Genomic DNA, 25,053 nt, shown 5'->3' with positions numbered 1-25,053 from the left:
ATACCTCAAATATGGTTTCTTGTGGCTTATCCCTTTCGAAAGTGAAGAAAAAATCCCCCTCCTGCTCTCCCCACCCATGCCTACTAATGCACCTGGGCTAATATAATGCATTTCTATACATGGATGTAAAGGATTCATTAAATTAGATATTTAACACAACAGAGCATATTTTCAGAATTCCATTTGCCTAGTTTTCCTATTGGATTACAAAAGTACATGTACAAAGATAACACACAGAGCAAAAAAGTCTCCACCCCCATTGACGGAGTATTGTAAATCTCGGTTTATGCTGGGAGTTCACTGAAACACATCACTGTTAAAGGCTTGGGGCCAGAGCCTCGGCTAGTGTAAACTTAAAAGCTATGCAAAGGGAAAGCTTTCGATGCCTGGAGCCCTTCCACAAAAACATAATGCAAACCAAGGCCCTAATGCTGTAAACATGTATACACATGAGTAACTTTACCCATGTGAGTAGTCTTATTCAACTCAAAGGGACTATTCTCATACGTAAAGTTATCCCATACACAACTGCTTGCAGGATCAGAGCTCTAAGAAAAATACAGAAATATTCTCCTTTCCTTATGAATATAGAGTCTGCATCTATACAAATAATACATTAATGAAAAACAAAAGAAAAAAAGGCCTACCACTGCAAATTCAAAGCATATTACGGTTAGGTAACCCTACCTGATCGCTGGTTTCATTGATGGCTTCCAGAAGTTTTTCAACAGCTGCTTGCAGTCGAGAACTAATATTTAGAACTAATTCTTCATTGTCAGGGTCTATCTCTGCTCCAGCAAAGCCACTCTCTGTGAGATGCTGAGTCAGTTGAAGTCCTTCATCTGTTACTCCTGACCACCTGATAGTAGCATCATCTCCCAAATCAGTACCGTGATATAAGGAAGAGGGCTCTTCTGCAATAACAACAATAATCTTTATATATGGACTCATAGTATTTAAAATGAAAAAATTACACATATGAATTATAATTACAGAGACAGGTCATAAACTAATTATAAAATATTTATACCTTCAAAGCAAGACACCACAAAGACACAGAGAAAATGTTGTACACTACAAAATACACAAAGTACAGTGTAAGTTAATTCGAGAACAAGCAGAAAAGAGAGAGAGAGAGAGAGAGAAGTAGTAGTTCTGAACAGAGAATAGTATTTCGAACAGCCTGGTAGCACTGCTTTGGGCTCTAAGAGCCTGCTCTTTCAAACCCTTATTACTGACGGTAATTTTTATTACTGCAAGTAGACCATAATAATGATTTGCGGGACTGGCCCTTAATATGGAGTACCAGGTTAAGAAACAGAGAATCTCTCTGTCATCAGTAGCTAAGTGTGGCATTGTGAATTAGACCAATTGTTCAAGAAAATTACTAATTAAAATACAAAGACTTAAATTAGTTGAGCGCAATAATGTAAACAATTCACACAAAATTTCTTGGACTGAAAATGACTGGAATACTGAACACACTGATAGTCAGCAATATTATTAATGAACTGTAAATTGGTTAAAGGGGTATATGAACCAATGACAAACGTTGCAGATGAAATGGTAGGGTCTGTACTGATAGACAATATGGCCTTTTTCTAGTCCTTAATATTCCTGATGTCTGATTTCAGTTTCATATGCAATATCCTTTCTGTCTGAAAAGCAGCAGCAGACACAGTTTTGCCTAAGGCTTTTTTAGCCTGATACAAGTAAACAGAAAGCACTGGATTTTGAATATTTAGAATGTAGGGATTCAGTAAAGCAAGAGACAAATGTGCACACATTGGCTGTTTTCAAACCTTTTAGGCAACAGGTGAAATTTTCAATAACATAGGGTGAGTGCGTAACAATCCATTAATGTCTCGTAGCAGTAGGTTATTTCATTATGTTAGTACTTTTCATTTTCAAAATTTGGTAGTATCTGATTATTAGATTTTGAATTGGCAAAAATGTTTCCTTCTGATGGAAAAGTTTGTTTTATTAAAATAATATAATCTTTAAAATATCTGTCTGCAATTTTTTTTCAAATGGACAAATTTTTTATTCAAGGTTTAAATTTCATAGATTGAACAGGTTTGTTCTCCAATTCACAATATCGATAGTCAACAGTAATTACCCAATACGTCGCATGGCATTAGCAATTCGTAATTCTGTGTTTGACACACCATATGTCATTCCTGCTTTTAACTTACAGAAAGTCAAATAATGATCCCATGAAACTACTTTAAAGAGAGATGGAAAAGACTTTTTTGGGGGACAAGTAATGGTATCAATCAATCTACGCTTGTTCCGCAATTAAATATGAAACAAGTAATAGGGATCTGTAAATTACAGTATTGAGTTGTTATTCCATTTAAGGGTTCTGATGATATCAAGAATCATGTCAGCAAAGCTGAAACAGTCTGTGTAGTCAACAGAACTTCAAAATGGAACTACAGCAGCCTATTCAGAATTTGCTTGTTTTTAAACAAAAATTGTATTTAGTATATTGGTTTGATCAAATCTCTTTATACCGATTCTTCCCTCTTCTTTATTGCTCTTCCTCCTTCAAATTGTCATAAGAATGGTTGGTCCCTCTGAAAAAACCAACTCCCACAACAGCTGTTTTGGTGGGAATACAGAAAGAAGTGCAAGATTCTAGTTTTAATTTTTTTTTTAAATGAGCTGCAACGTGTTTAACAATGTAGTTGATATATTATACATTTTTATGCCTAAACTATAGCATTCAGAGAAACAATCAGATTTTTTATTTCATGTCATTTGCATTTATTTCAATAATCAAGCTTATTACCCATATACAAGAAACTACATCTACATAAAATTTTAAAACAGGTTTTAGTTTTGATTGTTTGAATTTTATATTACATTTGTTAATATTTTTTTCTTGACGTTATATCAGTAATGTGTCATAGCTCCTTTTAGTTTAGGGGTCTAACGTAATTTTACAAAATCTCTTAAAACTCCATGAAAAAAAGAACATAAAGGAGAAAGCATAATTTGAAATATGAAGGAAATGAATAATTGGATGAATGGAATTTACATTCACATGGCACCTTTCATCTACACAGGATTTCAAAGTACTTTACAGACACTGAACATTAGAATTCTATTCACAACCAGTAAAGTGCAGTCACCTCAGGGGTGACTGGCAGCCATTTTCTGTCAACCCTCTACACAAATTTTAGTGTAGATTTGGGGTAATAAAGATTTTTCTTAGCACCTTAAGATTCCAAACCCCTGTAATGTAAGGCCTTCAGTGGAACTAACTATTCTATACTTTTATAATAATATATGTCATTTGGATCTCTCAGCACCCAAGCCGAAAGGCCTATGAGTATCTTGAAATAGGGACACATGAGCTTTAATATCCTCAGAGTAGAAAGGACCTTTATCTAAGATGGACATCCAGCAGTGTAGAGTTTCCCAATGCTGTACCAAAACATTAGCTAAAGACTGAGTTGAGGGAAACATACATCCTACTAAAACAACAGCACCATTTACTGCAGCACCTGATGCTCTTTGGAGGTCACTCATCTTAAGTACTGACCAGGAAAGACCCTGCTTAGCTTCTGAGATCTGACAAAATAAGTACCCAAAGTATAGTAGCACAGCTACAGACAAAAATATTAGTTACAGTTTATTCTAATCTATGTCAACAAGCATCCAGAATTGACTGTATAATTGTATTTCCCATTTTGCTTTTCAGTTTTCAATTTTCTCAAAGTAGAATAAAAACATCCCTATTAATTTGAATATATTACAACTAAATTTTTCATACTTTTTCAAACACTGGCTTGAAAGACATTTATTAAAGGTTTGTTAATGTTAATAAACTTGGAATGAAACTTGAAACTCAAATTAAATAACTGCAGTGCAGCCTAATGGTTATAGCCTCTAATCCCTGAATTTTAATAGAAGTTTTGTCTGAGAAGTACTGTTGCACTGGGCCATAGTGAGTTACTTTAGAACACAAAGTATTCTTTCTGCAAAGCAACTGCATAGATATGGAGCACTTTTCTGCAACGTCTGGCTGATCAGAAATATGAATGGAAAAATTTCAAAGCTCAAAGCTTGCTCATAATCAGTACTGACATGGTCTCATCATTTCAGCAGCTGATGCTAATAATATCATTCTCTCTTTACCAATGCTACTAGTATTAAGTAAGTTCTTCTTTATCCATGCCAATGACCAAAAGATTATGGTGTGGAATTCATGAGGTAAAGACAAAGATTTCAGACTTCAGATTTTAAAACCAAACCTTGGTTACGTTAGTTTTTCTCCCACCTCCAATTCTGTAGCTACTGTTTTGCAGTTTATCTTTGGCTATATATAAAATAAAAACCAAATGCAAGAAAGCATTTTCTAAAGAAAAGAACTATTCTGAAGCATAATTTGACTGAAGGATAGCTGTCAAACAAAGGGAAGTGCCATCTCCCATCTCTTGAGTTCAGCAGTGGTAATGACTGTAAAGTGCTATTTTATTTTGAAATACAACTATTTTTATATTTATTAATTTATACTTAACATATATGTTTCTTGTGTTTATTCAGAGTCATATTTGTTTATTTTAGCAATTAAGGCTTTGATTCTGCATTGAGCTCTGCGTGGGCAAGACTGAGGCCAAAAATCAGGTTTTACTGTTTTTTATTCCTATTGGCCCTGCAGAGCCAACAGAGCTAAGAGCATGTGAGAGGGATTCTATTTCTCCTAATGTATCACCAACAGAATAATTTACTAAATTCTAATTACTTACACCAGTGCAAGCCCCAATAGTGCAGTGCAATTACCCAGGTGTCACCCATGATTTGGCCTGCAGAAACTTTACAAATAGTAAGGATACTTGAAGAGGAAAACCCCCAACGTGACTCTCAAAGTGTTGATTACGTTTGCAGAGTGAACACTGGAATATGGAAGTCACTGTGGGATGATAAATATAGAAATAATTGATGGCATTTTTACAAAATCACTTTTCAGCGTAGAAATGCACTTTAAAATCGCTATTTGCCTGGAAAGTGGAAGTCTCCAGATTTATTCTTCTGAAAATAGCAGAGCATTCCCACATCTGTGCCATTCTTTTTAGGTGACAAATCTGAGGAACTGTCCCAGACTGAGGAGTCAATAAAGGTTTTGGAACAAACTGATAAATTTAACAGTAATAAGTCACCACGACCAGATGGTATTCAACCAAGAGTTCTGAAGGAACTCAAATAGGAAACTGCAGAACTACTAACCATGGTATGAAACCTAGTGCTTAAGTCAGCATCTGTACCAGATGACTGAAGGACAGCTAACGTAGCATCAATTTTTTAAAAAGACTCCAGAGGTGATCCTTGCAATTACAGGCCAGTAAGCCTAACGTCAGTATCAGGCAAATTAGTTGAAACTATAATAAAGAACAGAATTATCAGACACATAGATGAACACGAGATGTTGGGGAAGAGTCAACATGGTTTTTGTAAAGAGAACTCAGGCCTCACCAATCCAACAGAATTCTTTGAGGGAGGTCAACAAACATTGACAAGGGTGATCCAGTAGATACAGCATACTTGGACTTTCAGAAAGTCTTTGACAAGGTCCCTCACCAAAGGCTCTTAAGCAATTAAGCAGTCATGGGATAAGAAGGAAGGTCATAAGAACATAAGAGGAAGATACTCATCTGTAACTGGAGGTTCTTCAAGACGTGTGGCCTCTATTGTATTCCACATGTGGGTGCGCATTCTTGCCATGTGCCTAAGTCTGGAAATATTTCCAAGCAGTGTCCGTTGATCTGCACGTGCATACTGAGTCTCCTCATGCTCCTGGTCCAGGGTATAAAGGGCAGGAAGGAGGGTGGGCAGCGGGAATACAGATAGAAAACACATCTCTCGAAGTTACAGGTGAGAAACTTCCTCTTCTTCTTTGAGTGATGGTCCCTGTGTGTATTTCACATGTGGGTGACTTATGACCAGTAATCAGTGTGGAGATGGATGCGAGGATATGGCATAGCCATCTGCAATACAGCGTGGTCCACGGCCATGTCCGCATCTGCCATGTGTGTTATGGTACAGTGCACCGTAAACATGTGGACGGAGCACCACATCGCGGCCTTGCAGATGTCTTGCCATGGTATATCCGCTAGGAGACTGAGGAGGTGGGTGGCTTGTGCTCATGTAGAATAAGCTGTTACACCAGGCTGGAGTGTTCATAGCATTCCAGTATGCACACTGAGACCCATTTAGAGATTCTTTGGGAAGATATGATTTGTCCTGTTGATCTCTCTGCAATGGTTATGAAGAGTCTTGGTGACCTCCAAAAAGGTCTAGGCCTGTGCAAGTAGAATGCCAGGGCGCATTGAACATCAAGAAAGTGCAGGTGGGGAATTTGGATGGAACACAGGCAAGTGAATGGATTGATTGAGGTGCAATTTCGACACCACGCTGGGAAGGATTTTGGGGTGCAGCCTTAATGAGACCTTGGTTTGAGAAGCACCATGTAGGGAGGGTCTGCCATCATGCCAGCGAGCTTGCTGACCCATCTGGCCAAGGTGACAGCAACCAAGAATGCCCCTTTCAAAGAGGGGGGGGGGTCATGAAGCATGTTACCATGGATTCGAAGGGCAGTCTCATGAGGGCAGAGAAAACAAGGTTAAGATCCCATGGAGATAGGGGCTTCACAACAACAGGTGGAAAGGTGCTGAGCAAGCCCTTCATAAAACACATAGTCGTAAGTTGTGTAAAGACGGAAGTGCCCTTCACTGGTGGGAGGAAGGCAGTAAGTGCCGCCAGGTGTACCCGGATAGAGCTGAGAGCTAAGCCTGGTGTTTTGAAGGCAAGTAGGTAGTCCAGGACGACTGGGATGGTCACTGTGTCCAGAGAGGGGTAATGGCAGCAGGCCCACTCCAGGAAGCGCTGCCACCTTGTGTGACAGCAAGTTCTAGTGGACCTTTTCCTGCTTTGGGTGAGGATTTGTCGAACCGGGGCAGAGCACTCATGGACTATACTCAATGCCATTCCAAATACCAGGTTGTGAGGTGAAGGGAGTCCAGGCTGGGATGCCGGAGTCTGCCCTGATGCATAAGGAGATCCGGGAATGCCCAGAGCCTGACTGGTCAGGCAAAGAATTTCATGAGGTCAGTGAACCAGAACTGCGAGGCCCAGTAGGGCACCATGAAGATGATGTCCCTGTCCCAGCAAATCTTGTGAAGAACCTGCAACAGCAGATAAACGGGGGGGAAGGCATAGCGGAGATCGCCCATCCAGGAGATGAGGAGAGCATCGCCCCAGAGCCCTGTCTAGAGCTGTCCTGGAGCAATAGCGGGGAAGTTTTTGATTCGCTTGACGGGCAAAGAGGTCCCAATGAGAGGCTCCCCACTGGACGAAGAGATCGTTGAGGACTGTATTGTGCAGTTGCCATTCACGGTCTAGGTGTAGTTTTCTGCTGACTGTCGGCTAGAGAATTCTGGGCACCTGGCAGGTAAGTAGCATGTATTGTCACCTGGCTCCTGATGCACCAGTTCCATAGCCGAACAGACTTAGAACAGCAGTAATGTTGTCAGAGAGAAGCTGAATGAGAAGGGACCATATCAGCGGAAGTAAGGCTTTGCAGACAAGATGGACTGCCCTGAGTTCTAGTATGTTTATGTACAACCCAGTTTGTACATAAACATATAAGTACAGGCTGCCATATGCCCCGAGAGAGAGGCATTGGCGGACCGTGGTGCGGGGCGCATGGCAAAGATGAGCAATGAGGGCATTCATTGCAGAGAAATGATCCACTGGGAGGAAGACTTGTGCAGCAACTGAATCCAGTCTTGCCCCTATGAAGTGTATTTGTCTGGGTGGCTGTCAAAATAGACTTGTCTTTGGTAACGCACATACCCAGGGACACTAGGAGGTTTTGAAGACAATGGATTGCAGACAGAGCTTTCTGCTGCAAGTGCATCATGAGGAGCCAGTCATCCAGGTAGGGGAATACTGAGTATCCTAGGTGCCTCCTCTGGGCCACTACCACCGCAAAGACCTTCATGAATACTTGTGGTGCTGTTGCAATGCCGAACGAGAGGACCTGAGATTGCAAGTGTTGGTGCCCTATCCTGAAATGCGACAGGTGGATGTCCACACGGAAGTAAGCATCTTCTGTGTCGAGAGCCACGAACCATGCTCCCTGATGGAGGGAGGAGATGATCAATGCCAGTGTTATCATCCAAAACTAGGACTTCCTGATAAACTTATCTAGTAGTTAGAGATTGAGCAAGGGATGCTGTCCAGCATCATTTTTCAGGATGAGGAAGTGTGGTGAATAAAAGCTTCTCCCCTAGTATTGGGGAGGGATGCACTCTATTGCACCCTTAAGGATTACAGAGTTTGCTTCCTGTTGAAGAATTGGTTGGTGGGAGGGATAAGCAGCCACCTGGATGACCAGGGATTTGGGAATCGGGTGCGTAAATAAAAAAAAGTCCCTTTAGCTGGCATAAAATATCCTCTCTCTGCTCTCTTCGGTGTGGGGGCGCACAAGGCTGGTGTGTGCCACACTGATTGAGCTGGTTCTAGGATGGCCTTGTTTATTGGGAGCACCATTCTTGAAGGTCCTTGTGGTTGGAGAATGTCCAGGAGTCAGTGTTGTGGATCCTGGACTTCCTCCAATGGAATCTGCAGGTCTGTGGCCACCCTCTGCAGCAGGTCTTGATACTGCTGGTGATGATCTGGCAGAGAGAGCAGAAGGGGGATGATTGCCTCCTTCAGTGACAAGGAGCTCCGGTTGGGACCGGCAGTACTGACTTGATGTCCTCCTTTTTGTACACCAACAGTGCAAGAGGGTGTACAGGGGTAGCCCGGCAGGACCCTTAGGATGACTCCAGACGCCTTTTGTACGAGTCGTAGGGCCCCCTATAGGGCCAGAATGAGGGGTCCATTGGTCTGGGCGAGCCCCCTGGGAAGCAGTACCAGGCATCCCTGGTAGGTCGTAAACAGGAGGATAAGGAGGTCTGAGATGTATGTCTGGGCTCTGTGTGGCAATGGGGATGGTGGTGGTGCCGTGTCCCAGAACTCCTTGGAGTCAGAGGATGGTTCCATCAGTGGCAAGACCATTGGTGTTGGAGGGCTACAGTGCAGCGCACGAGAGATGGCTTCTCTTGCAGGAGGAGCAAAGGTTCACATTCAAATGTGGTAGTGTCCTGGATAAGAGCAGGGCCGAAGAGAAGTGGAGACTGTAGATATGGTAGAATCATCTCCTCCACTGTGAGGAATGTCTCAGTGTGGCCAGGGGTCCATGGGACACCCATTGACACTCCAAAGGGACCCAGTGAAGTTGGCAGAGTTGGTCTATCCTGTAAGTGAGATGGAACCGTTGGTGTCATGCTAGCAGCCAGGTAGTCTGAATGCTTCAGTATAAGGGTGACTGATGGTAATGATGGATCCCGCTTTCGCTTGGCTTTACCCTCCAGCCGAGGGGGCCTTTGGTGGCACTCCTGTGGGATCTGCATGCAACGTCTCATCTGACTGGGTGTGACTCATGGAGGGAATGCTGAGTTTATGAGCAGTCCGGTATGGGACCTACTCTTGTGTCTCTTGTGCTTCTTGCTTTCATGATGGGGCTTGTCTTTGTGCTTCAGTGCTGGCGGTTCTGCACCATGAGTGGTGCTCGGAGGGGCACTTGTGGTTGGCGGTGGCCAATGTACAGGGGGCTCTCCCAGGCCAGGTTCTGAGTGTGCTTGGGGCCTCATTGCCTCCTCCATAAGGTGTTTGCAGAGGCAGAGCTCACAGGCATGTTTGATTCTGGGTGGAAAGGACTTACAGTTAGTGTAGCTTGCCAAGATATGCATCTTGCCCAGGCAGTAGGGGCACCATTGGTGCTCATCGCTCATGGAGAAGGAATGAGGGCAGGAGACAGACCACCCTTATTAGAGTATTATTTGTAACAAGTTAGAACGTTTATGCTCATGTACTCTTAAGAGTTCATCTCAAAGAATCCCCAAAGACATTATGTACCAATACAATTCTCCTTCACCTGCACTAGATGACTACTTCTCTTAAACAGCACTTTGAGTGGTCACTTAAGAAAGATTTCACTGTGTTTCAGTTGTGAGAAGGTGCCAGTCTCAAATTACCTCAGACTTTATAAACTTGTTATAAATTGTTCCAAGATGTAACTTGACATCGATTTAAGGCTACAGGGGGGTGGAAAATAGAAACTATTAAAAAGTATAAACACAGAATAGAAACAGTAAATACTATACATCTTTATTTACCATTTGAGTAACCACTCTATAGTATACATTTTCCTAAAATGGAAATTTTGTGATTTTTAATGGTTACTACTTTTTTCCGGTGACATCCACTGAAGAAACTAAGACTCCACTTAAGTATAGGCACATATAATAAAATGTTATTTTCTGGCTAGATTGCTACCTATCCTTTGTGCCCATCCAGGGCGCTCCTTTTCCCTCTAGCACTGGCTACCTCCACCATGGGTAGCAGCTTGGGGAAAGAAGCCTCTGCAGATCCATTACTCTCCCTTTTCTACAGGTATGTGGGAAGCGGGCTGTGCCTTAATCCATCTTGCACCCCCAATCCCACCAATGTGCCAGCAGATGTTCACAGCACCAGGTATAGAGCTAGCACAAGATATATCTGTTTCCTGGTCTGCTCCTGGGGCAGGGCAGCTATATGCTGCCACATACACAGAACTTGTAGCAAAGGTACAATTTACCCCTCAGCAAGTGCCTAAGAATTTGCAATAGTTAATCAGGTGCTGGTTGTTAATGATGGATATCAAATGGAGCTGCCATGTATATTCACACACTTCTTTCTTTTCTTTTTTTTTAAATATACCTGCCCTTTAAATTACCATGAGTTAAAAAATCTTACTTTTCAAGTAAAAAGTCCTGGCACATTACATGGCTTCTACATGATATGAAATTAGAAGTAAACACCAGTACCTTTTTCAAATCCCACATGGACACAGGGCTTTACTGACTGCTCTGCCTCCACCTCCCATAGGACAGTTTTAGAAGAAAGAGGGTCTTTCCCAGGTCTATCCAGTAATCCAAGGACATGAAGACCAATTGTTTCTTCTACAGCTACAGTTGTCTTCACAACCTCTAACAGAATCTTCAGGAGTCTGTTATTAGCCGTCTGTAGAGTATGCCTGTACGTACAGATGAAATAGAAACTAATCAAAAAAATTTTCCCCTCACTTTCTATTTTGTGGGGCCAAATCCAGGTCCCACTGAAGACTATGAAAGTTTTGCTATTGATTCAGTGGTACTAGGATTTGGTTTTAAGATAGCAAAGTACATAAGTCACATAAATGCCACATTAGCACATCTATATTAGTCCATAGTCAATCAATTAAAAATATTACATATTGTTATATTAAATAACTACGGAAAGTTACAATTTTGAGGAAAAATTTCCTAGTAATTCCTTTTTTAAATACAGATAGCGTTGTCATGTTTGTCAGCATTTCCACTATAAGCCCTTCCTCCTTATCGGGTTTCATATGTATTGGCCAGTGATGCACTATTGCTCTGTAGAACACAAGTAAAGACTACATGGATAGTGCGCCTAGTGAAAACAATGCAGAATTATCCAACTTGAATATTTGTGTCTAGGAATGTGGACCCTTTAGGATGCTTCTAGTGTCTGAAACTACTGCTTCTTACTAGCCTACACATGTCACATTGGCTCAACAATGATATGGACTTCAGACAAAGTACTTTTGGCTAATATTACCAAAAAAGATAAACCATAAATTTTGTCCTTTGCAAAGCAGGGTAACATTAAAGTAGAATTTGTATTAAGTTCTGTGCAAAGTTATTGACGATGTCCATAAGACAGAGTGAAATGTAACTTCATACCAGTTCTGTAAAAATCACAAAACTTCAGTCTCTTAAAAAAAAAAAATTTGTTATCGTTTAATAAAAGTGAACTTTGTCTTCTCCCCAACAGTCTTTCTTCCCCACCCATTGAAATAGGCTTTGACAGGCCAAATGCAAACAATTTTTAAAAAAAAAATCCTATTCCATGTGGAGTTGTACGTCAGAAGGCTGATATACCACAATGGTTCATTGACAATGAAGTAAGGATTAATGGAAGCTACTTTTCATATCCACTACTCCACTCTTTCACAGGCAGGTTACAGTCCTTTTGGATGAATAGTATGGGACCCAGCAGCAACATTTTAAACACTGGGCAGTTCCATGAGCACAAGGTCAACCAGAAAGGGACTTCTTTAAAGTACAGTCCTGTTCTGAAAAATGACTATTAAAACTGACATTTTGAGACACCATGTGTGTCAAGAACCACAGGTTTCCTTAACAAATTTCTTAGTTTACAAGTAAAACTACATTTTTTCTACCATTCCTTCAAAACCAACCCTTCCAAAACCAGTCAAGCTGGGTCCTTTCCCTTTGTACTCATCCACGTCTGTGTTAGCTCAGCAGTGCTATTAGGAGTTAAAAACAATCAACATTTATTTTTGTCATTAAATTAACCAACTATGACTCAGAACACACAGAAGGGGTGAATTAAATCCTAACCTCGTTGAAATCAATGGGGCCTCACTTTGCCATTGATTTAATTGGGGCCAGTATTTTACCCCAGGAGTAGATTTACAGAGTAAAGTAAGTAGAGTATTTGTATAATCACTTTAAAAAGCAGAACTATAAAAGTTATTAAAGGTCATGCTTATAGTTTGAGTCTCTTAGAGCAGTGGTTTTCAAACTTTTTTCATTTGTGGACCCGCAAAAATTTTTGAATGGAGGTGCGGACCCTTTTGGAAATCTTAGACATAGTTTGCAGAGCCCTCAGGGGTCCATGGGCCACAGATTGAAAGCCACTGTCTTAGAGGTTCTTCACATGAGAAAAAATAAAATTGCTAGTGGAAGAACTTGGACAACATGAAAATAAATATTATTGTCCATCTATGATAATATGTGATGATAATAAAGCAGCACAATTATTGATTTTATTTTGCACTGGAAACATGTACTTTTTAAATATAGACCACATCAGTCTGTTCATCTATATATGATGGCTACATAATTATAAAATAAACATTAGTTTATTTATATCAGTACAGTATACTAACTATATTTCATACACTTCATTTTTTCAAAGAATTACAGTGCTTCATAATGATGGGAAGCCAACACCTTAAGAGGCCAAGATTCCACATGCAGGCTGATGAAGGAGATTGGGAGAATGTGGCAGGGTTGGAAGTCAGAAATTAGAGATGAGGAAAATGACATAACTCAAGATGAATTTATGTTTAAAATGCAACCTTTGACTTTATGACAATAATTTGTGGAGGTTTTGTAAGACTATTATATTGGTAGCTTAATATAAAATGAACAGCAAAAATTGTGCACAAAAAAAAATAGTTAAATTACGCAGATGATATTTTTTGAAAATTCCTAAGTTATGCCATGTAGTATAAGAAATATTTAAAATTACATAATGACACTGAAAAATAGGCTACTGTGTTTCTGGTGAGCATCTTTGTATTTATTTATTGTAAAAGTTTACATAAAAAGTTCAAGATAAGGAATATTCAAAGATACACTGGGATACTTTGACAAAAATCAATGTAAAAATATATATTGCCCTATATAGTGTATGAAATGGATAGGAAAATGTGCAAACATCAAAAACATCCTATTTGCCATTATATAGCTAGACAGAAAAGGCTGAGTTTCAGGTAGAGTACACAACCCAAGCAGTATGTAAGGAATGCGTGGCATAAGCCAAGAAGTAGCCTTATAAATTCCAAAGAATGGATTATGATTTTAAATGCCTGATTCAACTACTTGGAGTAAATAGCCTGAGAACATCATTTTCAAGACCATTTTTTAAAAATCCAATTTTATAATATAGCCGTTCAAATAATATAGTAAAAAAGTGACAAATTATTTAGCTTCACTCAAAAAGCATCCAGGTTTGGATTCTATATTGACTTCTTATAAATTTTTATTGCATATGACTGATACATCAGATACTTATATGATTCACAAAGCTAAATATAATCTTTTGATTGCAATTATTGTATAAATACAGAAACTTTGAATTAAAGAAAGTCTGGATTTAACAAGTTCAAGCTCTGAATACCTTTCTTTTGAAAGAATATCCAAAGATATTTCTTCAGGCTTTCCTCCTCCGTCTTCACCCTCAAAGGTGTACTCTTTTGATTCAGTTTGGCTTTCATTTTCATTCTGAGTAAGTATTTGCAAAGGCAGAGAGGACAAAAAAGACAAAAATCCTGTCATGATGTAATCAACATTGTATTCTGATACATGGTTACATTACGAAATTAAAACTTTTATGCAAAAATTACATTTTGTTTGAAATAAAACAACTATCCCTTTCCATGAAATTGCTAGTATCCAGGAAAGTACAAAACACATTAATGTGTAGATGGAAAAAACATGACAGATCCAAACCAGAGCCTGTTAAAATGAAGTTTGTTATGCTAAATAAACAGTTTCTGGGTTCTCTGTTGGATGTTACTATAGCAACATTAAAATCTGAGTTTACCTAAAGTAAAAAAAGATAGGCAGCTAAACTCCACCTCCTCATTATTTAACCAACCCATAAGGCAGCAGACAAAAGAAATCCTACTGTATTTACATATCATGGCTCCTAAGGTAGCCAAAGTCCATATTTACCTGTGTTTGCGTACTGTTGTTGCATAGCTCAGAATGCAGCTTCTCTCCTCCGGGTACAGAATGTTGCTTTAACAATTCTAGTTCCTCTAAAAGCATTCTCTCTCTCTCTGTAACCAAGTTGTCATTCTCCACTGAGACACTCTAAAAATGAAATTTCATAAGGGCATACTATGAATAGTAGAAGGAAAACCTTAACATTAGGCAGGTTTTTAATCTTCTGGTATTAGTGATTCCTGGCATTTCCAATACTCAACATATTTTGCACCAGGAAAATGCAGCTTCTTTTATTAAGTGGTTAAAAGCAAATTTAAAGCTTTCTGAAACTGAGAGCTAATTGGTGGTGTTGGTAGCTTAAGTATATCTAGGATTTTCATACAAATCTGTAAGTACTTCTTTTAAAGCACTATATTTACACTGGAAGTTACAAGTTTAACATCATAATATATATAAACACTGTAATATAATTTTTAGGATGGCAGATAGACTACCTAGATAATATGTCCTTTTTATAAAAGAGCTTCATAAAGGTGAAAGAATATAGTATAACAAACTAATTACAGCTGAGGGTAAAAACAGGGAAGGAGATTCCTAATAATCAGGGGAGCAAGACTCTGGCGCAGCATGCCAATAGGAGTAGGGGGGCAAACAACCTAACTCAGCCTTTCGCAAACTGGGGTCTACGGACCCCCTGGGGGTCTGCGGGCCCTGTTGATCAACTCCTCCCGCTCCCTCCCAGTGCCTCCTGCACACTGGGCGGAAATAGGCAGGGAAGAGGAGGGGCTTGGGTGTAGCGGGGGTGGGAAGAGGTGGGGCCTTGAGGGAAGGGGTGGAGTGGGGGTGGGGCCTGGGGCTAAGTGGGGGGCTTGGGGATCCGTGAAAATTTTTAAATCAAAATGGGGGTCCTCGAGTTGCTAAAGTTTGAGAACCGGTGACCTAACTAGTTTTAGGGAGCTTGATAAGTTTATGAACTGGATTAAGTGACTGGCTTGCCTACTGGAGACTGGACTTTATGACCAGGGAGGTCCCTTCCAGTGCTATGGTCCAAATTTAGAGGAGCTAGAAGTATTCCTGATTTAATAATTATATATTAATTCTAACATAAATCTCATGGCAAAAACATCCTTTACATTAAAACAGAGGAGTTAATGACCTAAATCACACAAGTACTCTCTCCCCTCAGTGTTAGAAGTTTCAGCTCCCGCAATGTATAGATGTGAGTGTAAGGAGATAGAAGAGGCAGTGCAGAGGAGGGGAAGATATAGGTACCCCAAAGAAACAATTCCAGGACAATGAGTAAGAAGAGGTCCAGAAATAGGCTAAAGGATAAGCAGGCCTGACAACCACACCCCTAAAGTTGCAGAAAGGAGAAGCAGGCTTACCAGCTACCTACAATCACAATGTTTGGGAACAGCAGGTCACTATGACACTTTCCTCCCATGAAGCAGACAGAAGGTAGATAGAGAAAAACCTAGTATGGGAGGAGCATAAGGTGTCAGGTGCAACCTTGTAAGTATAGTGGAGTAGAACTGAAGAACTTTAGAGTTCTCCTGTCATCATTTTCTCATATATTTTTGTAATGTTGCATTGTTCAGATGACACATCAAATACATATCCATGCACTGTCAATGTAATATGTGAGTCAGTGAATGTATGACTGGATGGATTCTTTTGAGTTTTGTCCTCTTAGTCTGGTAAGAGATAAAATCTTATTTCTGAGATGCCGATAATTAAGAGGAGTTCCTTTAACATTCCTTTTATGGAGACTGTATGGGTTTGGGACACTGGATTCTAGGGTGGCTATATTTTAGAATTGCAAAAAAATATAGTAAACATACACCCTTGCCTTTCCCACTAAACTAATTTGTACTTTACAAAGTCAAGTTCCTTACAGCCCAATGGAATCAAGGAGGACATCTTTTGGCTGCTGGGAAGTTCACTCTTGCTCATAATGGTTTATTTCTTCCCTAGGGAATATTAACCCTTCTGCCGACCAGTGCATGGAAGCTCCTTGCAGCTCCCACAACACCAGGTCCAATGAGGCAGACCACTGAGTCTTCTGTAATTGGTACTCTCTCATTTTACCTGAGACCCAGGTGGAAGCAGCATATTATGCAGTGGAAGACCAGTGTGGACTGCCTTTCTACACCACAAGATAGGGCATCTGGCTTGAGATAAAAGGGAGCATGAGGGAAGAAATATGGCATTAGAGACACTAACTGGGGGTTGGATCAGTGCAGGCCACTCCTGGAATGCCCCACTCCACAGATGATCCAAGTTTGGACAGTGAACAGTTATTCCTGGGAACACTGTGCCAACGATAGCAGTGAGGACAGGGCACTAAAAGAAGCAATGGATCACTACTCCACTGACAACAATCACTGGTGGGTCAATTAATGATAACCCTCTGGGACCACACTTACTCTGAGGGAAATTGGTTAATGGAAGCTGGCCCCAGAACCCTCATGCCCTTGACTTGATAGACTTCACTGTACAGATAGTGGCAGGAGATCAGGCTGCTAAACGTCTTCCCAGCAACAATAAGGTGGTTGAACTGCTGGAGGCTCCAACCAAGACTAGTCCATGACAGTTTAGGGCTGATTATGGTGAGAACTCTTTTTTTTAAAAAAAAAGCCAGTATCAGTTGTCAATACACTCTTCTGCCCCTGCCATTGCCCCACACCCTCCATTACCTCGTCTAATTGAACTTTAAGTCTATCAAGCTCTGCTAGGAGATGCTCTTGATTTTCTTTTTGCCGTTCCATTTGCTGCATATGCCCCTGTCTCAAGAGTTCTGTTGCCTGCTGATGTTCCTGATATTGTCGTACAAGTTCCTGTCGCATGTCTTCCAAACGCTCTTCATATAGCAACAGCTGACCTGAGGTTTCTGTACTGGATGTTGCCATCTCATGATAGGGCTGTAATATTTGAATTGTTATTACCATTTTATATGCAGGTACATGTATGAAATGGTTAAACAATTTTTCAAAAATATTTGCACAAATCAAAACAGCTATCATCCAAGAAATCAACTTGTTGCCTGCTTCTTGGAAGGCCAAATGTTAAAGAATCACATACTCCCCAACTAAGAAACAGTAAACATATGTAGTGATGTAATGTCCCAAAACAAAGAAAAATATTAAGCTTTGCTTAATATTTTGGGGTTGGTGAGAGAGTGCAGGGACTTCATATATGAAGCTCTATCCAAGTAATATTAATATCCATGCCCTTATCTCCAACCTTCCTCATTGCAACCTCCTGCTTTGCACTTTTATCTTCCTCTTCTCAAATCTATCACCTTCCTTGGACCACATCTCATATATTTTTCTGTATTTTCTCTACTCTTCTCTTCCCTTTTTCTTCTGAATAAAATTAATGATTCTCTTTTTCAGTTTCAAAGCACTTCACAACTCAACTCCTACCTATCTCTCTCCTCTCATAACCACTACTGCTTCTTTTGTTCTCCAAAATCATCCCTCCTAGCTATTCCCTTTGTGTGTGTGACTCACTTCTGACAGAGTGCTTTCTCACACACTTTTCCATACCTGGGATAGACCCCAATTCATATTTTCAAAAGCCTCCTCATATTCAACCTTGAAAAATATCCATATGGCCTACTACTTGCATGAAGTACTCGAGTTACAGTTTTTGTTTATCTCTGAAATGTGCCCATTGCAACTACCCATCTCTCTGTTTTTGTACTGTAGTCTTCTGTTTAGGCAAGCAACAAAACTGCCTGTGCTCTTATACCTTTAATAGATGGGTGAAATTTGTTGACTTTTCCAATTAAATTTCTTCCAATGAAAAATGCATTTTTGGTTCAACCAAAACATTTTGCAAATTCATGTCCATTTCAGTTAATTGCATCAGTCCAAAAAAAATTAGGAGGAGGTGTCCTCCCTCCTTATATCCAAGAGCCCCATGATTAGGGACTTGAACCCAGGTCTCACGTATCCCAGGTGAGTTCCTTAACAACAATGGTATTGGCTAATCTGAAGTGGGTCTCTCTCAGACTCTCCTGTTGAAGCTGTTCCACTTTATATAAACAATTAATTTCATTGGAGCAGGGACTGGAACCCAGAAGTCCCCACTCCCAGGTGAGTGCCCGAGCGACGAGGCTATAGAGTCATTACCACTCTCTGGTCCAATGAATGTTTAAGTATTTTACACAAAGTGCAACAGCTTCAACAGAAGAGACTAAGAGAGAACCATTACAGAATAGCGAATAGCCTAGTGGTTACTCACCACGAATAAGGGAAACCTGGGTTTGAAGTCCCTGCTCAACAGCAGTGATTTGAACTTGGGTCTCCTATATGAGTGCCCTTCCCTCTGGGTTATTGGGAGCCTCCTTCTCCATTTTGTGAGTGGTGCCTAAGTCCCCTTGTAAATATAGTCCTTCATTTTCTTTGCTTTTATTAAAAAATACAGTTATAGATACCAGATCTATTAAAACCAAATCCTTCATTTTGAACAAAATGTTTTGTTTGACCCAAAACATTTTTTTCTCATTTTTCTATTCATTGATAATTCTAATAAATTTAGGTTTTGGGTTGACCTGAAACAATATTTTCCCCAATTTTTTGGAACTGCCAGCAAACCAAAACATCAGTTATTTGCATGGATCAGTGTCTAAAGTATTTGTTTGGATGAGTTCTCCTATTGTACAGTGTTGTTTATAGTGATAAATTAGTATTTGAAAATGCACATTCTACGTTCAACAGATATTAGAATATAGATAATGTGCACTTATAACAAGAGTCGATCATGCACATTTCATGTTATTTAAAAATTATATATGGAAGAGTGCATTTTACAATTCCAATTTTATTCTCTTTAGGTCATGATCTTTGTAAAAATATGAATTTCAGAAGCTCTTTTCTGCAAATACATACCTTTACAAGTAGAATATATAACGCAAATGTGTTTAGAACTTTAAGCATTTCAAATAATCTCAAAACACAGTTTCCAAAGAAACAAAACTCACTACTCTATAAAAAATTATTAGATCTGAATCCAGTTATGGATAAATATATGAGAATCCTTCCACTCAAAATATATATACATTGCCATAAGATTTTAATGAAGACTAGGCTAGCTAAGTTTCACTGGTTCCTTTCTGAAGAGGGTAGATGGAAGGGTTACTTATTAGAAATGCAAAATTTAGATTAATTATAATTCCACCTATATAATGCTTTGCAACTAGAGAATCATTGTTAAATACATTTATTTTTTCCCCCGTCTCTTTTTCCCTGATATATAGTATTCAGAGGACTCACTATCATGACATTGTAATCTCTGTTGTAAAAAAAAGAGGTGGAAATAACTCCAGCCAATTTTTAATTGTCAAGATTTCTCACTAGTCAGTGGTGCTAACCGTCCCCTAAAACTGAACCTAATGAGCTCCCCACTGTACAAAGGAAAGAGAACATAGAATTTTAATTAAATCTAGATTAATGAAAATATTATAAAAAATGGGAAAAATGAAACTTTTAACATCATAGTCCATGTTTAGTTACTTAAAAGTGGATTGTGTACAGGGAGTCTGGCGGAAATTTCTGTTACAGACATAACTTAACCTTTTGTTATGAACATTTTCCAGGTATCAGTTTTTCCATATATTTATTTCAGTTTGCCCCGGACACAGAGGTGGTTCCAGGCACCAGTGCACCAAGCACATGCCCAGGGTGGCAAGCCGCGGGAGGCAGCCTGCCAGTCGCCATGAGGGCGGCAGTCGGCTGCCTTCGGTGGCATGCCTGCAGGAGGTCCGCCGGGTCCTGCGGCTTCGGCAGCAATTCAGCGGCGGGTACGCCAAAGGCGTGGGGCTGGCGGACCTCCCGCAGGCATGCTGCCGAAGGCTTCCTCACTGCCGTGCTTGGGGCAGCAAAATACATAGAGCCGCCCCTGCCCAGACATATACTGCCTCTGCCTCCATGATACCAAAAAGAAGTAGACCAGGATGGTTTTGCTATTTAAGCAGGAGAAGGGACACAGTCTGAGGGGGCAGTAAAAGATATGCACCCTCCTACACTGTGTGTAGCTCCACTCTACAGAGGATCCATATGTGAGGGCGGCACATAATGAGTGAGCATAACATGGGCCAGAGGCCCTTCAGCTTTGTGTATCTTACCATCTTATCTCTTTCAGAAGGGAACGAATTGAGTAACCTATCTTTGTCACTGAGCTGCAGTAGCCCTGTAAACACAACAGGGTAAAAACTTCCCCATCTCACTTTATAAATTGCCAAATGCCTGGCTATTAGGATTGAATGGTGTACATTCTGTACATACCTCTCCTCCCCCAGAGATTAAAAATAATATATTTTAGCTATCGCTTTTATCCTTTCAGATGCTGTCCCCTATATATCAAGAAGGTGGGTTAAAATAATACATTTATACAATTTTATGCCCTTTATATAGTTTTCATGCGTCACTAGTAAGACTTATTTATTTCTATTAAAATAATTTTTAAAAATCAAGCTTATTTTTCACTGTTTATGCCATTCTTTCTTTTTTGCTTTTCACAAACTTTGATCATGAAAATGGATTAGTCATTTTCAGTATATTCAGTTTTATGTTCCAATTCTCATGCATTAGTGTAATACTACAATATTTGGGTTAAAATACAGCACACAAGTTGCTAAATAAAATATGAATTTTCAAAATACTAAAATAAATCATAACATTTCTGGTAAAATTAACTCTTTGCCATTTGCAATTTTTTAAAACCCCACCAGTTTAGGCCTAAATTACCTAGTAGTACTGGGGGGGGAAAGCAAAAGATTTTCTCAGGTGGATGTTTATTTACTTACTGATATTTCCTTCACTGCAAGCTCTTTGTCATGGGAGAAAGGTAATACTGGAAAACTTATTTCATTCTTGCTCAGTTCTAGTATGTAACCAGGATTAACACTTGATTCAAGTTGTTCTTCAAGAGAAGAAATCTCACTGGACTCTTCACTCAGCTCCTTGCTAAGTGGTTTAAATTCTTCTGCATGTTTAATGTCTGCTTTCTTCTCCTTACTAAGATGGCTGTCTAACTCATCTTCGGTGCACTTCTTCCTACTTTCAAAACATTTTTCCTTTTTATGAACAATTTGTGTTTGTGCTGATTCTTCCTCTTGTCTAGCCATTCTTGCCAGTTCAGTCTGTTGGGCAAATGCTACACTCATTGACACAATAACCTGAAAAAATAAAAATAACCTTTAGACGTTCATACATAGCAGCATCTACTACTGCAGAAGAAAACTAGTTGCTACCCATCAATAATATGAATAAATGAATAAATCCATTTTACATGGAAATAAATACATTTAAAAGGTAAAAAAGCAACACAGTTAGCAAATAATATTTGTATTTTTAAATAAGCTATTCTAAAGTCAGATATATTATTGGGAATACAACTATCTAGTACTTTAAAAGAAAGTCAATCTATAGTATTTGACTCTATAACCTCCCATTGCCTGAATTCCACTGGATGACTACAAACCATATGAGAAGTTACTTTTTTAGTTCCATATTTATCTCCTATTAATCTCACTGAGTGATTTCCCACCTCCTTGTTGTTTTTTTTTTCTATTTATGCTGTCTCATAATGAAAGGAGATGGATCATTTTTTCATTATAACCTTCATGTAATTATGGAGAGTACAAGAACAGAAAATAAATTCTGCAATGATGAGAGATATTTCTTTTCATCAGAAGTATGACAAAGCTGACATAGTGGAGATTGTATAAAGAACTTAAATGGGGACATTTCACATTTTACAGAAAGCTACTTAACCTAGTTGATGTCTAAGAAAATATCTGCAACTATAACAACAGGTTTTGAAGAAAGTAGCAAGACATTCAATCCCTTACCCTTCCTGATTTTCATAAATAATTTCTAATGGTGAGGATAAGACAGTTTGGCTGAATGAAGATCCAGACACTTAAAGGATATGAGGACTGAAAAATCAGTCTTGCTACTTTCTTCAAAACCTTTTGTTATAGTTGCAGATGTTTTCCTAGACATCAACTAGGTAAAGTGGCTTTCTGTAAAATGTCCCATTTAAGTTCTTTATACAATCTCCAATAGAGACCTCATTCTCAAAGGAAACCTGCATAATATTTTCAAAAGACAAACCTGGGAGCTTATGTTCATAACTCTGCTAGACATCAAAAATCATGGACTGAACAGAGACACTGGACTTATGGCTTATTACAACAATCTATAACCTACTAACACTCTCTTTTGTCCTTAGACTACAGAGATGTTAACAGGCCACTGTACCTTGAATAGTACCTTAGAATATGTGCTAACTACTTATACTTAGAACCCTGTGTGGATACAAAAATTTGGATCCGTATCCAATGTGCTTCTGTGATAATTAACTTGTATCTGACCCGTGGGCTGCACTCCACTTTTTATAAGTATCTGCATCCACACCAGCACCCGAACCCTATCTCACTGTTAGAGCCCTGCCCATAATGCTTAATTTGTAATGAAAGAAGTGTCAGGGCTCAGCCTTAGCAAGCCCTGGCACAAATTAAACACTGCAGCTGGAGCGGCAGCCTCCCCGTGCCAGGAAGTAACAGCTGGAGCTGCAGCCTCCCTGCATGCGGGAGCTGACAGACTCAAAGGAGTAAGTCAGTGCTGGGGCTATGACCTGCTATACCGAGAGGTGCCAAGACTCAGCCCTGGCAAGCCGCAGCACAAATTAAGCACTGCCTGTGCCGATATAAAAATTTGGATCTGCATCTGATTCACAAAGATGATAAACAATACAACCACATCTGTATCCATGGATGCAGATATCCATGGATATAAGTGGATAACTGTGGATTTGCAGGGCTCTACTTATGCTAAACAATCTGCTCCACCTTACATTTAGCTGTGATGCTCGGAGTCTCTCTCCCAGAGCTAAAGAAGAGCTGTTTGTGGCTCAAAAGCTTGTATCTCTTCTATCAACAGAAGTTGGTCCACTAAAAGATATTACCTCACCCACATTGTCTCTCTAATGAAAATACAGTCAATTGGTCCACAAGGAGAAAATGTATTCACATTGTACATATATACAGAAAAGTTAATCAGTTCTCTTCTCCTTTTATAAAAATAAAAATTAATAAAAATGGAACAAACCAGGTAAGCAGCCAAATCTTCTAAACTTAGCTAAGCGCTTCCAGTCAACTCTAATCAGATACCTCTTTCAAAAAAATTGGATTAGACTGATTAAGTTGCTCTTCTTTCTACAGAGAAGATTTTGAGAGGGTTATACAGAAGATTTTAGGGGCAGGACCCCGTGGAAGATGGGTATTGGTTAAGAAAATAAAAGGATTAACTAATGTATGCTTAGGAATGAGTGAGAAAAGAAAAATAAAGCGGGTTAGTATGGGCCCACTTATCACGTTAAGCTTGTGTCAAAAGCACAGTGTTCCCTACAGGCTTTGAAAGATTCTTCCTTGTTCAGAATCAGAACAAGATAGTTTCCCATAAATAAATATAAATATTACAATATATTTGTTCTGTAATTTTCTGAACAGTAACAAACAGTAAATAAAACCATATTATACATGCATAAAAAGTTGTTACTATAAAGTTATACCTTAGCTGTTTCTTCTTCTAATCTTTCTTGGTACTGTTTTTCCAACAGCTGAATAATGTCCATATCACCTTTTGATTCCATTTCACTAGGAAACTGTAAGAAAAAATATGAAATATTAATTTATGGTTTCTTGCTTTTACTTTCTCAATTCTACAAGTTTCAGCTAGGATACTGAATTTTCTAAACCTTTTTTTTTTTTTTTTTTTTTTTTTTTTAAGGTTACCTGTAAATTAGTTTAAGTAATCTTGGTCCATGAAGAAAAAGAGTTGGGAAAGGGAATTTTCTTTACTGCGGCTCCAAAATCAGATACATAAGCTAAAATTGCAATAGCTGAAGTGGTGGTTCAGTTCTCCAGCACTGTTTGCACCCTCAGAAGCATACAAGCCAGGGTAAGGGCAGAAGGGACATGACTAGGTCACAGAGCCTTACAAACAAGTCTGAAATACAGTACTGCCAATCCCAAAAGTTCAAAAATCATGAGTCTGGTCTCAACAAATATTAAGGGTGGCTTAAAAGTTTTGAATTTTTTTATTTGCTGTCTGTTTGAGCCTTTAAGAATTAAATTTTCAAAATTTCTTCTGCAACCAGGGCTAGAAATTTTTTAAATGAAAACTAAGATTATTGCTCATCATAATTTGTATGACACACACATTTTCTTTTATATGTTTTGTAAAAACTTAAATGAGATTTTCATTTTTTCTTGAGCATGGTCTGAACTGATGTTCATGTTTCACTTCCAAACATATGATATAACTACTGAGATTATCATCATCATTTGTTTATTACTCCAAAACATTATTCCCAAATTTCAATGATGTCTTGTTGAAGTGTA

General features: G+C 39.2%; 1 protein-coding gene across 7 annotated transcripts in view; it reads right to left on the bottom strand.

Moving 5' to 3' along the window:
* Positions 1-25,053, bottom strand: part of AKAP9 (A-kinase anchoring protein 9) — a 213,544-nt gene that overhangs the window by 73,378 nt on the left and 115,113 nt on the right. For all 7 annotated transcript variants that reach the window (XM_034760411.1, XM_034760413.1, XM_034760412.1 and 4 more), the window contains 7 exons: positions 24,222-24,314; positions 21,451-21,822; positions 17,336-17,560; positions 14,646-14,786; positions 14,089-14,192; positions 10,920-11,128; positions 688-914 (listed from right to left, as the gene is read on the bottom strand). In XM_034760411.1, coding sequence (XP_034616302.1) covers positions 688-914; positions 10,920-11,128; positions 14,089-14,192; positions 14,646-14,786; positions 17,336-17,560; positions 21,451-21,822; positions 24,222-24,314 — 1,371 coding nt within the window. The remainder of the gene's footprint in view (positions 1-687; positions 915-10,919; positions 11,129-14,088; positions 14,193-14,645; positions 14,787-17,335; positions 17,561-21,450; positions 21,823-24,221; positions 24,315-25,053) is intronic.

Source organism: Trachemys scripta, chromosome 2 (genome assembly GCF_013100865.1).
Source record: "Trachemys scripta elegans isolate TJP31775 chromosome 2, CAS_Tse_1.0, whole genome shotgun sequence".
NCBI classification, from domain to species: Eukaryota; Metazoa; Chordata; order Testudines; family Emydidae; genus Trachemys; species Trachemys scripta.
The sequence above is the reverse complement of the archived record's forward strand: the minus strand, read 5'-3'. Positions and strand labels throughout refer to the sequence as shown.